The following is a 15847-nucleotide window of genomic DNA, read 5'->3' on the forward strand; positions in this document are numbered from 1 at the left end:
GCGCCCTGCCCTCGCTCCACTTCCCTTGCCCCGGGGCCACGCCCCGCGCCCCGCGCCCCCACGTCCTTGTGCCGGAAGGGCGGGAGGAACGCGCACAGGGTGATCCCCTGGCGGCGGTTCGCCTCCGGACTAGTGTGGCCCAGTCGCCGACCCGTAGGACCGGCGGGCGTCCCCCTCGGTCGCTAGGCAACCACCCACTCTGGGCTAGCGGGAGAAAGCCAACCGCCCTCGGTCCCGGCGCCATGGACCTGGTTATCACGCAGGAGCTGGCCCGCGCCCAGAGCCAGCAGGGTGGGCTGGGGCCCCGACCCCCCAGCCGCAGGGACCCGGAACCCGGCAGTACCCTGCCCCCGGGGAGGCTACACGCCCGACCCATCAGACCCCTCACCTGTGGCGGCCGGGTCCCGCCGCACTCCGGATTCCCATCTTGGGGAGGTCCCGGAACCTACGCCCCTCGCCCCCGTAGGACCTCCGCGACCCCCGCGTTGTCATCCTCCAAGGTTGCTCAGGATCCCTGCCCCCACTGTGCGGGGGCTCGGGCCTGCTGGAGGCTGGGGAGGGGGCGCAGCCGCGGGGGTGGACGCCGAGGCGCGGGGTGGAGGCCGGTCCTCGGTGGTGGGAGCGGGGGGACACCCGGCCGTCCCCCCCCCCCGCCCCCGTGCATAGTGATGGCACGCAGGCTATCTGCAGACCAGACCTTTCTCCACTGTCGTCCTGGTAGATGACGCCTCCCTGAGGAGGGCTTATGAGCTGATTAAGTCGGCCAACCTGGGCAAATCAGAGTTTGACCCCATGGAAAGCTTCAGCCCCGACCTGTTTGTTTTGTGTGCAGAACAGGCCCTGAAGGTACTGAGTCCGGGAGTCCTCGGAAGGTCTCTGGGGGCAGGAGGTGGAGCTGGAGAGAGGAGTAGCACCGGGGTGGGGGGTGGTCCCGGGAGGAAGCTGCTGGATCTGCTGTCCTCGGGGCTGTTGTTAGAGCCGCTGCCCTGCGCACCGTCCGCAGGCGTCCTTCCGGGGCCGCTCACGGCGGCGGCGGCGGTGTCTTGCAGATGGGGTACCCCGAGATGAGCGACGACTGCGTCCAGATGTACTTCAAGGTGAAGGGGCCAGTCACCCAGTTCCTGGGCCGAGCGCACCTGTGCAGGGCCCAGCTCTGTGCCCCCAAGTCCGCCGAAAACCTGGTGAGGGGGAAGGCTTCGCGGGCACAACCCTAATGTTTGGTTGGGACACACGGCCGTGCTAGTTCGCCGTTCCTAAATGAATACCTAACGGTGCGTCCCACTCTGGGTTTTCCCTGGGGTGCCTTGATTCTCCTCACGATTTTACATCTTATGTCAGAAGAGTTACAGTCTCACCCTGCTTCCAAAATCGTGTCAGGCTAGACAAATCCTAAAGTACTCTTTATGCAAAGGTCGGTGACGGGACACCGGCCGTGTTTCCTGCTTATGCTTTTCCTCTCAGCTCTTGCTTGACCTTCGGCCTCTGCCTCCTGCTGCCCTGGCTGTGCCTACGACAGCCGCCCTTGAGCCTGGCCCGTGTGCCTGAGAACTCCCCAGGTGCCCCGGCTGCTGCTGCTTACGCATGGGCTCCCAGGCCAGTCCTCAGTGTGGCTTACTGTCCACGGAAGTGACCGCGAGCGATGATTGGTGGTTCAGTGGCAAATTCAATGTGATTGTGCATTTTTTATGTTGTTTTAGGAGGAATTTGAAAATTGTGTTACTCAGTATATGAAAGCGATCAACTTTGCGAAAGGAGAGCCCAGGTAGGCGGAGCATACGGGGCTCGCGTAAAAGGTACAGAGCTGGGATTTAGCAAGCGGTTCTACCTGTTTAGACCGGGGGTTGTCCTTGTTGTGTCCTTGCGGCTGCTCTAACGTGTGCAGCTGGGCCGCATACACACCCCATTCCCTTAGCCTCATCCATTTGTCTGGCCTGCGGTTTCTGTGATCTGCACATGGGCTTTTGTCTGCTTTCTCTGCGGGAACTTCTTTGGTCGGTCTTCATGGCCCCTTACTTTCTGGGCCTCTCTGAGGGTTCAGCATCAGGCTCCCTCCCTCCCCTGCCCCCACGTGCCTCTATCCCTCTGGCAGATTGCCCAGGCCGAGGCCTCATGTCCACACAGATTCAGCTGCACAGTTTTCTACTTAATGTTCCCTTCATCAAGAAGAAATATTATTGAAGCTGTGAAGTTTGCACACAAAGTGGTATTAATACAACCTCTTTAAGTAGGATACACCATTTAAAGGAGATCGAGGTGTAAATCCTGATCCACTCATTCGGTCTCCTGACCAGGGCTGTTGAGAGCCTCCTGCCCAGGCACCTGGGGTCTTACAAGGCGGAGCTGGCCTCTCAGAGAGGCCTGGAGCAAGAAAGGCAAATTGGCCCCGGGATGCCCTTACTCATATTCCTCCAGTGACTCCTTCCAGCCCTCGGGGAAAAGCCCACCTTCTGAGGGGTGTCCCTGCTCCGCTTCTCACCCCTCCTCCTGTCCCACTTTGCACTTCGTGTGCAGGCATGAGGACTCCGTTCCCCAAAGATTCTGCTCTCCCCCATTTATTTATTTATTTATTTATTTATTTATTTATTTTTGCCTGCCAGACCCTTTCCCTGCACTGCTCTCTGGCTGAGTGCTCGTCACATTTCAGGTCTCAGCAGGATGTTACTTCCTCTGGGAAGCCTTCCTTGATTCCCCCTGCACTTGCCTGTTCTTGTCTATCTCTTGGGAACCAAAGGAGACCTTGCTGACTGGTGTATTTTCACAGGGAGCTGATCACTTTTGGAATGACTGAATGGGTGAAGGGATCTCTAGTCTGGACTCAGGAGTCATGTGGCTGGGTCATCATGGCTGGGGTTGAACTTGTGCGTAGGCGGGGCGGGTCGGAGCGGCTCCGAGCGGCTCCGGTGGTGCTGCTGCCATCTACTGGAGACAGAGGACTCGAGGCTCCTGCCTGAGGGGGCTCGGGACAGGCTCTGGAGGGGACTCGGGGACTGGGGACAGGCTCCGGACAGGCTGCTGACGGGCTCGGGACCTAGTCTCAGACTTCCTCTGCTCGTGCTGCAGGTATTACTTCCTGGTGTATAACGCATCGGTCCTCTACTGGCAAATGGTGAGGCCATTTCTCAAGCCAGGGTATCATCACCATCTGATCTCCAGCCTCTCCCAAATCGTCAACGTGTTAAATCAGACTGAGGAAGAGGACAAGGAGTGGCGGGCAGAGCTGATGCTGTGAGTTGAAGCGTCCTGCCACGAGTCCCTAACCAACCACACTTGGCAGCCTCTGACCTCCTTCCCCTCCTGCCTGCTCCCATGGGGATGCTGATCTTACACTGCAGGGTGTGGATGTCATCGTTTCCTACTCCATAGTTAGAATTAGGTTTTTTGTGTGTTTTGTCTGATGAGGTCTATAGATGAAATCACTATGTCGTGATCACATGGGTGTTACAACAAGATGAGTGTTTAGACTCAAAACACAGGAAATGTGAGCTTGTGTCATAATCCTGGCTTGTGGTTTCAACTTAGTTCAGTAAGTTGTTAATGTAGACATTTTAGCAACAGAAAACTCAGCCAGAATGGCCCTGTTTAGGGAAGCATGCACCTCATGCATCACCATAGAGACAGCCCTGAGAAGCCACAGCGAGAGATGTTAGCGTATGATCCTTGTGCTGGGCGGACCGGAAGGCAATCAGCCGGGCTCTTCCTGTCTTTGGGGGGCCCCACATGCAGGCTAGCGACTGGGTGCGTGTCTGCAAGGAGGACCCAGAGGATCTGCCCTGAAGTTGGAATCCGGAATCTGTAGGCTTTCTTCACCTGCTTTATGGCTACTTGGGGAGCTTTTAACAGAAAATAAGTATAAATACAATCTTTCTTACAAATGGTATTTTAAATGTTTGAGGTAGTTACAGTGCAGACATTTCCTTTCCCTCCTGCCAGGAGCAGCATAGCTTGCTCAGCCCCTGCCCACAGTCCCTGCTGAGCCACGCGCTGCGGGTGTGGGGTAAGGAGCTGGCTGATCCGTGTATCTTTCTGAAGTTCGTGAAACATAATGAATGCATAATAACCTGGTTATTAGACATTTGCAGCAGAAAATGATTTCATCAGGTTTTCATATCCAGTATTTTAATATTATCCAGGGAGCTTCTGGACTGTTATCTACAAGCTGGAAGGAAGGAAGAGGCCGCAAAATTTTGTGTCACTGCAGCACCATTTATAAAAGCTAATGTGCCACAGAAATATCGACACATGTTTTCTGTTATGGTAAGTTGGCATATTGAAAAATGTAGGTAGAAGTAATTTTCTTAAATGTCAGTTTTGGAGAACTGTGTGTAAAAACAGCCAAGTCCATCCACTGAGAGACACAAAAGCGTACATGCATCGTGCACACATTGACGGAATAAAACATCGTCTGCCTTCATTGTGGTCTCTGAGTATTTCACTTGTTACAGCACTGAATTAAGGCTAGCAGAAAATCTGTTAAGGTAAAGTAATCATACGCCCTACAATGTGTATGAGGGACCGCGTCATCCACCACCTGCCGCGTGTAGAAAATCAACCGAGCTTCTGTATGAAAACGGAGTATACAATGTAGTTACTGAAGAGACGCTTGTTCATCACAAACACTAATTTTAAAGGAGGAGTAATTGTAAATAACTAATACCTGGATTTCTAGCTAAGTTATTTGTTTAAATCAACTCACAGTACTGTTCTACTTTATAACAGGTGCGACATGAATTACTGGACGAGCTTCAGTTACAGGAAGAAAAGAAGACCTCCGTTAGCCTGGCCGTCACTTACCACGTTAATATGCTAAAAGCGTGAGTGGTTTAGGAGTTTTAGGTGCTGACTCAGGGTCTCTGTGCCATGTAGAGGGATACGGCTGTGCCAGGGGGTGAGTGAGGCTGGAACAGCAGGGAGGCCGGGGCCCAGAGGACGGGACTCCGCCTTGCCTCCCTTTACTAAGAAGCAGCCAGAGAGGCTGCCAGTGGGTGAGTGTAGCTTCTAAGGAGGAGGCTGGTTTAGGAGGGAAGTCACAGGCTGGGTGAGATCTGTCTGATAGGCCCTTCCAGATGAGGCTTGACATTTGACCTTGACATTGAGTAAAACAAGAGTAGCTAATTTGGGTAACACTCTGACAGTAGTGGTTGAAAGTGAAGGAAGAATGGAACTGTATGCAGGCAGACACCTGCTAAAGTGGCAAGAGGGAATTAGGAGCCTGGAGAGCCACTGTGTGAGAAGAAAGGGCAGTGAGGAGAGCCACTGTGTGAGGTGAGGGCAGTGAGATCAGTGTGTGTAAGGAGAAGGCATGAGGAGATCAGAGAGTGTGAGGGGAGGGCAGTAAAGAGGTCCAGTGTGTGTGAGTAGAGGGAAGCTGTCCAGAGGGAGGCAGTTTGCTGCCCAGGGTCCTGAGCAGGGGAGGTATGACAGGCCAAGCCAGCCTACAAGGTTGCCGTCCTATGGGTCTGGTTCCGGCAGAGGGGCTGTACAGGGAGAAAGAGCCTGCTCTGGGAGTGAGGACAGTAAGGCAGCGTGAGAAGTCACCTTGGAGACTGAAGGAAGGAAGAAGGAGGGATTTTTTAGGCCTTCTGTTCAGTGAGAAACACAGATTCATAGACCTGGAGTTTCTTTTAGGGTAATTTGAACAAATCTGACATGATATTTTGGTTATTTAATGTTTGAATAAATTCTAGAAAATTGGATAAAAATGAGTTTCCTGAAGATGTGAACACAATTCTGAAGAAGGCCTATAAACATTTAAGTAATTATAATCACCAGCGCTTCCCTTCAGTGAGAGAGGAAAAGTAAGTGTCCGTGTTTTTCCACTTTTACATCTACATAATCGTTGTACTGGATCAAGCCTCAGCCACTGTGGAGACTCTGCTATTCTTTTTTTTGGTCTTGAGGTTTGTACTGTTTGGGGAGCATGTGGGATATGTAACTACATATTGTACTTTTTAAATCAAATTTAACTTCTAAGCATAGGTACTTTTCCAGTTATTAAAACCTCTCACACCTTTCTGAGTAGCAGTGTCACATCTCAGCAGCCAGAGTCCTCCGCCCTCAGCACTTCAGGTTTTCAGTGCTGTGCCTTCCTCCCTCCCCTGGTGCCGTTTGCTGTTAGGAGGCGTGCTGGCTTCCCAGGAATGGATAGCTGAGCCAGAGGCTGACAGAATGAGCTAGAATGGAGCCTCTAGTTTATTTCTAGAGAAATGATGAGTGTGCTTCCCAGTCCAGGAGCTGTTTTGTCCTGTTCTCATGGGTGCTGACTTAAAAGGACAGACACCACCGCCGCCCCGGTAACATGGTGGCTGAGATTATCTTACTGCTTTGGTGTCCACCTGTGCGCCTCCAGTTACCTGTGAGGTGTAATGCTCAGCCATGTGTGCAGGCCTCGGAACTACCACTTTCGAGAATTTATCTTTTGAGTTCTCAATGATTTTCTCATCAACTTCTCTGCACTCCTAACACATGAAACATTTTGGCCATTGTCTATAATAATTATTGATATATTTTTTCAGTCTGTCACTCATTCATTGATTTTAGGGTGTTATGGGTGGAACTATGTTCCCCAGAAAGATCTATTCAAGTTCCAACCTTCGCTGCCTATGAACATGATCTTATTTGGAAATAGGATTTTTGCAGATGTCGTCAAGTTAAGATGGGTCATCCTGGATTAGGATGGGCCCTAATGAGTGACTTTTGTCCTTATAAGAAGAGGGAAATTTGGGATGCGGATGCCTATGGGGAAGAAGGCCAGGTGATGATAGAGGCAGAGATTGGAGTGGTGGCTGCAAGCCAAGGAGCACCAAGGATTGCTGACGAGTATCAGAAGCTGGCAGAGCAAAGAAGGCTCTTGCCCTAGATTTTAGTCATCTGGTCTCTGGAACTGTAAGAGATGGAATTTCAATTGTTTAAGCCAATTAGTTGATGGTAATCCATCACAGTCGCCTTAGAAAACTCACGTAGGGGGTGTATGATCAATTGCGTCATAAATTACCACAGAGCTAGCAGCTTGTGACGATGCACGTTGATTCGCTCCCGGGGTCTGCGGGATGGGAGTCCAGGCACAGCTGCCACCCAGGTGTTGGCAGGGCTGTGGTGACTTCTGAAGCTCGACAAGCAGGTGCTTTACCAAAGCCAGCGAGGGATAATTGACTAGCACAAGGGAAGTCAGAATTGTTTGGGATCTGATCAGGCCCAAGGTTGAGGTCTCCTGTTGGTTAGCAGTGAGTTACTCAAAGGGAAGGGGTCACCCAGGCCATGAACACCAGGGTGCAGGGTCACCGGGCATCTTGAAGCCACCTGTGGTAGGTTGGACGAAAGGGGCCACAACATGTCTCGTGTTCATGTCACTCCCTGTAGGAACTCCTCCACGGCTCTTGAATTTACACAGATTGAATGGGCCAGGGATGGCGTATATACATATTTTTAAGATGATTTTCATCATTGGGGCGCCTGGGTGGCACAGTTGGTTAAGCATCTGACTCTTGGTTTCGGCTCAGGTCATGATCTCAGGGTTGTGAGATCGGGCTCTGCGCTCAGTGCAAAGTCTGTCTGTGATTTTCTCTCCCTCTGCCCCTACCTATCCCCCCCACCCCGTGCTCACTTGCTCTAAAATAAATAAATCTTTAAATGATTTTCATCATTTTTTTCTTATTTCAAATTTAATATGCAATAATTATAAGAAGTTTGAAAATAGATCAATCTATATTTTCAACATTATTATCACATAGGTTTTTAACCTACTTTTACATTTAAATTGTGAGCATGTTTCCGCATCACAAAATATTCTGCACTTAAGTTCTTCACATGGTTTTCAGGCCCTCTAGGCGGTCAGTCAGAGCACTTCGGTTATGAGAACCCACGCACACGCATAGGCACGCGTACAGTGTCCCCTCCAACGTCCCTTGTTACGACTGGGTCCTCCCTTGGGGTTCTCACTTCTGACATGAGCAGCTCCAGGGGAAGTTTCTAGAAGTGGGACTCTGGGGTGCTTGATACATGCTGCAAAAGCCATACAGAGCACACATGTAAGGGCCCTCGTCTCTGACCTCTCCGATCATCTTGGAGCAAGTCGGAGGAGAGGGGCATGCCGTTGCTCTCACCCTGTCCTGTCCTCTGACTGCTGCTGTTTTGTCCTGTGTTTCCTGGCATTTTTTCCTTTTATTAGTTTCCTGTACACTTACTTTGCCCATTTTTTTATAAGTAGGGTATAAACCATTTCATTATTGACTTGCAGAAGCTTTTTCTAATTTAAAATATGGGCCCTTCAGCTCCAGTATATGTATCAGTTATCCCAGTTTGTGTACCTTTTTGGTTTTTAAAATTAATTTTTGATGTACAGAAATGTTTTATTTAATATAAGAATAATTCGAACTCATATTTATTCCCGTCAGTCCTGGCCTATGGCGGATTCTTTGCCCAACAGCCCTGTGAGTCAAGGCTGACCCGGTGCCCTAGAAGTCCAGGCCGTGCAGCCCCAGCTCAGAGCTGGCTGCACACCCTGACCCCCACTTGTGTGCCCCCCCAACCATGAACCAGCCTTGGCCTTGTGTCCCCCACCTCTACGTATGTGCCCAGCAAGGCCCTCCCACCCTCCAGGTTTGAAAATGGTTCTTTCCCCTGCGGTGTCTCTGTGGCTTTACTTTTGTAAGGACTTCTGCTTTTACCATGTGTGGGCAGAAGGGCTGACCCCAGCAGCTTCTGCCCTGGGACAGTTAAGTTTCCTTGGCCTCATGTGCAGTCTGCGTTTGCTTGGTGTTCCTTGGGCCTGGAGGAGAGGGCGTGTCCTATGCTGGCTGGGCCATCTGTCCCGCCAGCCACAGCTGTTTGCTTTCAGGTCCCTCCTTGTCTAAGAGCCTTGGGCTCCCAACTCTGAGTGAGGGACCCTGCTGACACCCCTCCAACCGGGCTTCTGGGTGGGAAAAAAATGTTCTGTTAGTTTGAAACAAAAAAAAAAGGACTAAAACCCAGTGATTTGTGCGTTTTCGGGTTGTCCCTTCTTACCTGCACAGTGGTTCCATGTGGCCGGAGCTCAGGGAGCACTGAGGGGCAGGATGTCAGGAGGTCAGGACTGCCAGGGCCCTTGAAGCTCCAGGGACTGAGTAGGTGGAGGAAGAGGGGGGCGGGGATGGTGGGAGTGCAGGGAGGGGAGGTGGCGACACCAAGTTCAGTTATTATAGCAGACAAGCCATTTGGGGTCCTGGGTAAGACTGTGATGGTTAGCTAGCCAAGGGCAGAAAGGGCACCGGCTTCTCCCAGGGGAACATTTGGCATGTCTGGAGAGTGCCGGTGGCCGCCGTGGGGGCTGCTCCTGGCATCTTGTGGCTGGCAGCCGGGGGTGCTGCTAAAGGTACTGGGGTGTGCAGGATGGGTCTCCCATGCCCAACAAAGAAGTGCCTGGTCCAGGATGTCAGGGTCAAGGCGGAGGACCCGGGCCTGTCCTACATCAGACCTGGACTCCTACAGTTTTATATTAAGTCTCAAGATCAGGTAGTCTAGTCCTCTAGCCTTGTTCGTTTTCAAAGTCGCTTCGGCCATCGTGGGTCCTTTGCACGTCCATATAGATGTTAGCATCAGCCTGCCACTTTCTGCAAAGACCTGGCTGAGTGATATCCTTGATGCTTGTCCCGTGGTCGGAGGAAGAGGCTTTGAGTCAGGAAATTCGTGTCTGTTCTCTGTGTTGCCTGCACTCTCTGATGATTCAGACGGTGCCCCCGTGGCTCTGAGTTGCTGTGCGGGTCTGTTGTCCCTGCGTCCTTCCCCGCACTTGTACCCACCCGAGGGCAGAGGAGGAGCAGTTTGCCCAGCGGACACAGCTCTTCATTTCCGCCAAATTCTGTGTCGGGGCCTGGCGGGGGCTGGGCTTGGGGACCGTCACCATGGGATGTTTATTTTAGTTTTATTTCCCGCCTCTGGTGAAATGACGACTGCTTTTTCTCCCCTACAGGACACGCAGGTAAATGTTCCCTGACCCCTCTACTGATGCATTGCTCTTCTGTTTCTTCATTTCCAGAATTCTTTTGCTTTTTGAATTGGCTCGTCTTTCTTTGACCTTGAAATGTGAGGAGATCTCCTCCGGCTGCCTGTCAGACTTGAAGGGGATCGACAGCAAAGTAAGTGAGGGGTGGCGGTGGGCGTGTAGCACCTGCTCGTCGTCATCTGTTGCCGTCCGGACATACCAGGCCAAGGGGAGGGGGCGGAATTCCAACCCTTCAGCAGGAGGGCCTAGCAATGTGTGGTTGGTAACATGCTGCCAGTTTTCCACACGTGCATTTCACCCCGTTGAGATGATGTGACATGTGCGTCACGAGCTCTCGCCTCCCTGGCAGCAGCGGCCTGTGTTGCCGCCAGCTGTTTACGCGATTCATCTGAAGGGCTGCACCATATTTCATAATATTCATGATCCAAAACTTATTCCTCAGCCCCATTATTGGACGCTTCAATCCTGTTACTCTTTGCTTTTACATAAAGGGCTGCAGTCAACATTTTGTGCCTAAAGCTTTTATCTGAACTTAGGTTTTTGTTCCTAAAGCAAGTTCATGGACCTGAAATTACTTGGGAATTTCACTTTCAGGATTTTTTTTTAAAAGATTTTATTTATTTATTTGACAGAGAGAGACAGCCAGCGAGAGAGGGAACACAAGCAGGGGGAGTGGGAGAGGGAGAAGCAGGCTCCCAGCAGAGAAGCCTGATGTGGGGCTCGATCCCAGAACACCGGGATCACGCCCTGAGCCAAAGGCAGATGCTTAACAACTGCCCCATCCAGGCGCCCCACTTTCAAGATTTTAAAATACATATTACAATATTGCCCTCCAAAGAAAACTTGACATTCCTGCCAGGAGTTTCTCAGAGTGCATGCTTCAGGTGTCCGTGTTATGACTCAAGAAGCCGCACGGGCTCTTGCACGACTAGAGGCTCACTTCGCCGCCGGCGCTGGCGCTGTGGGACGTAATGCCAGGGGACAGCAGGTGCTGCTGTGGGTGCTGCTGCCCGTGAGGGCGAGAGAGGTGGAGGGAGGATCCGCTCGGACAGTGGGACCATTAGCACCAGCATCACTTCCTGCCCTTTCCATTAAGCACCTGCTGTGTTTAGTCCCACAGTACCTGTGAGTCTTAGATATCAGCTGCTTCTCAGAAGTTTCCCTCCAAATGGAGCTGCAGAGTAGTGCCCCTTTCATGGTGCAGTTCAGCAGAAGGGAAATCAGTCATATTTGTGGTTATGTTGATCTGGAAATTGTTCTAAAAAAGGAAAAAAACTTCACTTGGACCTCGACAGTCTGGTAGTACTTGGATAGGACTGCCAGGTGGGAGAGGTGGGACGGGCATGCAGGGTGGGTGCAGCAGAGGCTGGAGAGCACCAAGGCAGGTCGGATGGTGGCTTGGGCGTGCTCCTGAGCAGAGTCCTAGTAGGAGTGCATCGGAAACGGACACACTGATCATGAAACTTGTATGGAAATGCAAAGGAGCCAAGAGAACGAGAAGCCACTCTGGAAACACAGAACAGTGTCAGAAGATGTACTCTACCTCGCTCCGGGACGTATGGTAAAGATGCAGTAGTTAAGCCGGTGTGGCGTTGGCCTGAAGGAAGTGACGTGGATGGAATGAGCCCAGGGTCAGACCCGCAAACATATGGCCAGTTGACTTTTGACAGAGGCGTCACTGAAATGGCTTTCAGTGGATAAAAAATTTGTCTTTTAAACAAATGGTACTGGAGCAGGGGAATAGCCACATGTTAAAAACAAACAAAAAAGCATTGGCTCCCCATTTCACACCACATACAGAAATTAGCTCAAAATGCGTCGTGGACCTAACTCTGAGTGTCAAAACTCTGCCACTTCAGAAGAACAAACAAGCCCAACTCTTTGTGACTTTGAGTCAGGCAAAGAGTTCTTCGATTGATGTCAAGAGCATAATTCGTACACGAAATTGATACATTTTGTTAAAATGAAGAATCTTGTTCTTTGATACTGTTCAGAAAATGAAAATACAAACCAGGTCCTGAGTAAAAATGTCTGCAAATCACATATCTGATAAAGGACGTCATATCCAGAATATGCAGAGAACTCTCAATACTCAAGAAAACAAACAACCAAAAAAACAAAACAAAACAAAACAAAACCGGAAAGCTCTGAATAGACACTTCCCCCAGTGAAAATACATGGATGGGAAGAGGAAAAGGTGTGGAATTATCGTTACTTGTGATGTTGACTACTCTGGGAGGAGCTGGTTTTCCAAGTCCTGTTTCTGCCTTGCTTTCCCGCAGAACCGTGCACTTCCGGCACCGCCAACACCAAATGTGTGTGGGTTTTCCCCACAGCGAGCAAGTCTCAGACACCAGCTGGGTGTCTTACAATTTGAGACAGTTCCGTTGCTCTTATTGGAGACAACATCAGATCCCACAGGAGAAGGACTCAGTCCCACAAAATTGCTCCCCCACTTTGGTGCCAGTGGTGAGTAGAAGGCCCCAAGTTACCCACAACTTCTGTCCTTTTTGCCTACAAATGAGGGGTTCCCACAATCCCCTTCTTGGGTTTGGTTAATTTTCCGGAGCAGCTCACAGAATTCAGGGAAACACATTTACCAGTTTATTATATAATAAGGATGCAGATGAAGAGCTCTAGAGGGTGAGGTCTGGGAGGGCAGGAGCTTCTGTCCCTGTGGAGTTGGGGTGGGCCACCCTCCCAGTATGTGGACATGTTTACCAACCTGGAGGCTCCCCGAACCCTGTACTATTGGGAATCTATGGGGGCTTCCTCACGTAGGCACGACCCAATTATTGATGCATTTCTGGAGGATGGGGGCAGGGCTGAGAATCCCAGGCTTGTAATCATGGCTTGGTCTTTGTGTGACCAGCCCCCACCCAGGAGCCCATGGGAGTTACGTCTTTAGAAGGAAAGATGCCCCTGGTGCTCCATCACTCGAGCATTACTAGGGTTTCAGGAGCTCTGTGCTGGGAACCGAGGCGGAGACCAATGTACGTTCTGTACAAACTCACAGTGACACACCTACTGGACTGGCTGCAATTAGAGACTGACCGCACTCCACGTGAGAGAGGGTGTGGGGAAGCCGCAGCTCTTGTCACAGCCGGCGGGAACGCAGAATGGCACAGCGCCTTTGGAAAAGCTTAGCAGTTTTGTAGAAGCCAAGTGTGCCCTGTGAAGACAAATCCCAGGTTCGTGCTGCCCACCGCCTCGACCTCGGCCAAGCAAGGAGCTCATCCTGGCCCTGTCAGGGACTAAGTAAAAGAAAACACGTTTGCCAAATTTTATGAGTTTATCTGAAGTTGGTGTAATTCTGCAAAAATTCAATGTCCAGTGAAATTAACTATCTTTTCCCCCCATGATTAAAAAGGTATCAAAAAAACTCTGTTTGCTTTCTCACTTAAATCTTCGCATTTTGGGGGAACATTTTAGTTTTTGTTGTATGTCTTTGTATTCGCTTATGTTTTTTTGTTGTTGAGTTTCTACCGGCACATTAGTTGTATTTTAAAACGGTCTTTGAAGTTAATGTACGTGATTGCTTTCACTAAAAATCTCCCCTGTATACAAAAACTGTGTGTGTCCTGCAGGATCCTGGGAAGCTGATCGAAATTGAATGCCTGGAGTATGAATTAGAAGCTTTAAGACTCGAAAGTAAAGTTAAGATCTATGTCCGAGCAGCCGTTGAGGTAAATCCCTGAACAGGAGTCAGCATCGCTGAAAGGTTTTGCACATTTCCTGGAAACTCCTGGCTCCCGGGCGAGGGGGGACACAAGGCCGGCCTCCCGTGCCTCGGGTTCCCACCCATGAACACAGCCTTTCTGGCAGGAACCCCACCAGTGAGCACAGGCCCTCATGGCTCCCAGGGCCATCTTGCCTCCCGGGTGTGTTGGGGTCATGCAACCTGTGTGCTGGGCTGGGGACGGGGGCCCAGGGTGAGCCTCTGGCGAGCCCTCCTGCAGCCTGTGTGGAGCTGCTCTCCCCCCACCCCCCACGCACACTGATAGCACTCGCCGTTGGTCAGCGCCTTTGTGTGCCTGTCCTGGCTCTTTGCCACTGTGACTCATGTCCAGGAAGGCAAACTCACCCCCTGCCACAGTGTGGGTCCATCAGCCTCACTGGGCCTGGAAACCTGGGGGGCTCTGGGAAGGTGGTAAGGTTGTTGTAAGGGATGGAGGGAAGGGGGAGATCTGGGGGTGGGCAGAAGAGGGTCATCAGAGGTTGTTGGGGATACAGGGACCCCAGGATAGGTGGGGAGAGGCAAGGAGCCCAGGGATGGGTGGAGGGAGGGGGAAGCCCAGGGGTGCGTGGGGGGAGGCGGGGAGCCCAGGGGTGCGTGGGGAGAGGCAGGACCCCAGGGGCATGGAGGGAGAGGCGGGGAACCCAGGGGCACAGGGGAAGAGGTGGGGAGCCCAGGGAAGGCAAGTCCAGAGGACCCTCACTGGGGGGGTGGGGTATCATGCTCACGGGAGCCGCTCTTCCTCAGCTGCTCCATTTGGAAACGGTGGACTTGTTTGCCACGTTCCGTCTGCAGTTAGAGAGGAGGCAGCTGTCTTTCTGATGAGCTGGCATGGCAGCAGCTGTCTAAACATGGTGGCAGAGAATTACAGGCGACGTGAGCTTGGCTGCACTCGCCCATCTGCTTATTTAACGCAGTAGGATTTGGACAAGCAGCCCCTGCCAGGAAAGGAACCCAGAGATTATTTTAGACTACTCTTTAATGACAGTTTTGCAGCTTAAAAGGAAAAAAAATCTATTGGACAGAGGAGTGGTGTTGGTCTGGAGCCGCGGCGGGCACTCGTGGGGTTAGCTCGTGGCGCCTCCAGAGAGCCTTCGGGGCTCCGAGGAAGCGTGGGGCCGTAAGCCGTTCCACACATCCTCAAACGTGGGACCAGAGCCTGTCTGGTGGGAAGGGCGCAGGTAGCACAGAACAGAGGAGATGTTCTTTGGGCTGTAAACATAACTGGCCACCGGCCACAGTGAATATACAAGCCCGAGAGATACGTACACTTGGATAGAATCAACTCGTGGAAGAGAAGCACATCCATGGGTGTGCAGAGCCCACTTTAGGCCTTAAGGAAGTATCTTCTAGACAACTAGTCCCTTCTAGAAAAGATGAACGGGGCCATTGCCACAGACAGACTTGGACTTGGGGCCCTGGCCCCACCCGCTGCCTCCGACCCTCCAGCTCCCCAGGTGGCACGCGGGCCTCACCGTCAGTCTTCACAGACTGGCCTGTGTGTTCCGTGCAGACCCAACTGAACATAGTGCAGAGACTCGACGTGGCGCTGCAGCGAGCCGTGCGCCTGGCCGAGCCCGGGCTCATCCACGCAGTGTGCACCACCCAGTGGAACATGTGTCTCCCTTTGCTGCAGCACAACTTGCGGCACCACCTGCGCAAGCCGCTGACCAACATCGCGGACATCCTGGAGAAGGTGGACAGGTAGCTTGTGCCTCCCGGTCCGGGGCTGTCCTCTCAGAGAGGGGCATGCTCGTGTGGGGAGGGCTGGGGCAGAACCCTTTAGCAGCAGGAAAAAGATGAGATCCAGCGCATTTCCCCCAGAAGGTGGTGCCAGCGGGAAACTCGGCCTGTATCAGAAAGGGCTTGCACAGCTGCCACGGGGACGAAGCCATGAGGGTGCCCCAGGTCAGGGCTGGGTGGCCCTCCCCACTGGCTGACATCAAGCTCAGGCCAGCCCGGGTCCCAGCCTCGAGGCTCCAGGAGGCTGCAGGTACACACTGACAGCAAGTTAGGTCTAACCTCCTCGGAGTTGTCTCTGCCCTACAGACTCTGACGGAAGAGACTGCCATGGCCACAGCGTGGCGCACGCTGGCCATGAAGCCAGTGCCCATCACCCGGTGTCTGGAACACCC

At 52.1% G+C, this 15847-nt stretch overlaps 1 protein-coding gene across 2 annotated transcripts in view; it reads left to right on the forward strand.

Annotated features, from left to right (window-relative positions):
• Nucleotides 1-202: 202 nt before the first annotated feature.
• The window catches only part of CFAP46 (cilia and flagella associated protein 46), an 88348-nt gene continuing 72703 nt past the window's right edge, over nucleotides 203-15847 (forward strand). The window contains exons 1-11 of one of the 2 annotated variants that reach the window (XM_026494460.4): nucleotides 213-291; nucleotides 722-846; nucleotides 1050-1181; nucleotides 1698-1762; nucleotides 3061-3225; nucleotides 4131-4254; nucleotides 4717-4811; nucleotides 5685-5795; nucleotides 10010-10109; nucleotides 13564-13662; nucleotides 15226-15416. In XM_026494460.4, the coding sequence (XP_026350245.2) occupies nucleotides 243-291; nucleotides 722-846; nucleotides 1050-1181; nucleotides 1698-1762; nucleotides 3061-3225; nucleotides 4131-4254; nucleotides 4717-4811; nucleotides 5685-5795; nucleotides 10010-10109; nucleotides 13564-13662; nucleotides 15226-15416 (1256 nt within the window). In that variant the 5' untranslated portion in view covers nucleotides 213-242. Of the gene's footprint in view, nucleotides 292-721; nucleotides 847-1049; nucleotides 1182-1697; nucleotides 1763-3060; nucleotides 3226-4130; nucleotides 4255-4716; nucleotides 4812-5684; nucleotides 5796-10009; nucleotides 10110-13563; nucleotides 13663-15225; nucleotides 15417-15847 lie in introns of both variants that reach the window. The other variant, XM_057308675.1, reaches the window with a different exon arrangement.

Source organism: Ursus arctos, unplaced genomic scaffold (assembly GCF_023065955.2).
Source record: "Ursus arctos isolate Adak ecotype North America unplaced genomic scaffold, UrsArc2.0 scaffold_7, whole genome shotgun sequence".
NCBI lineage: Eukaryota > Metazoa > Chordata > Mammalia > Carnivora > Ursidae > Ursus > Ursus arctos.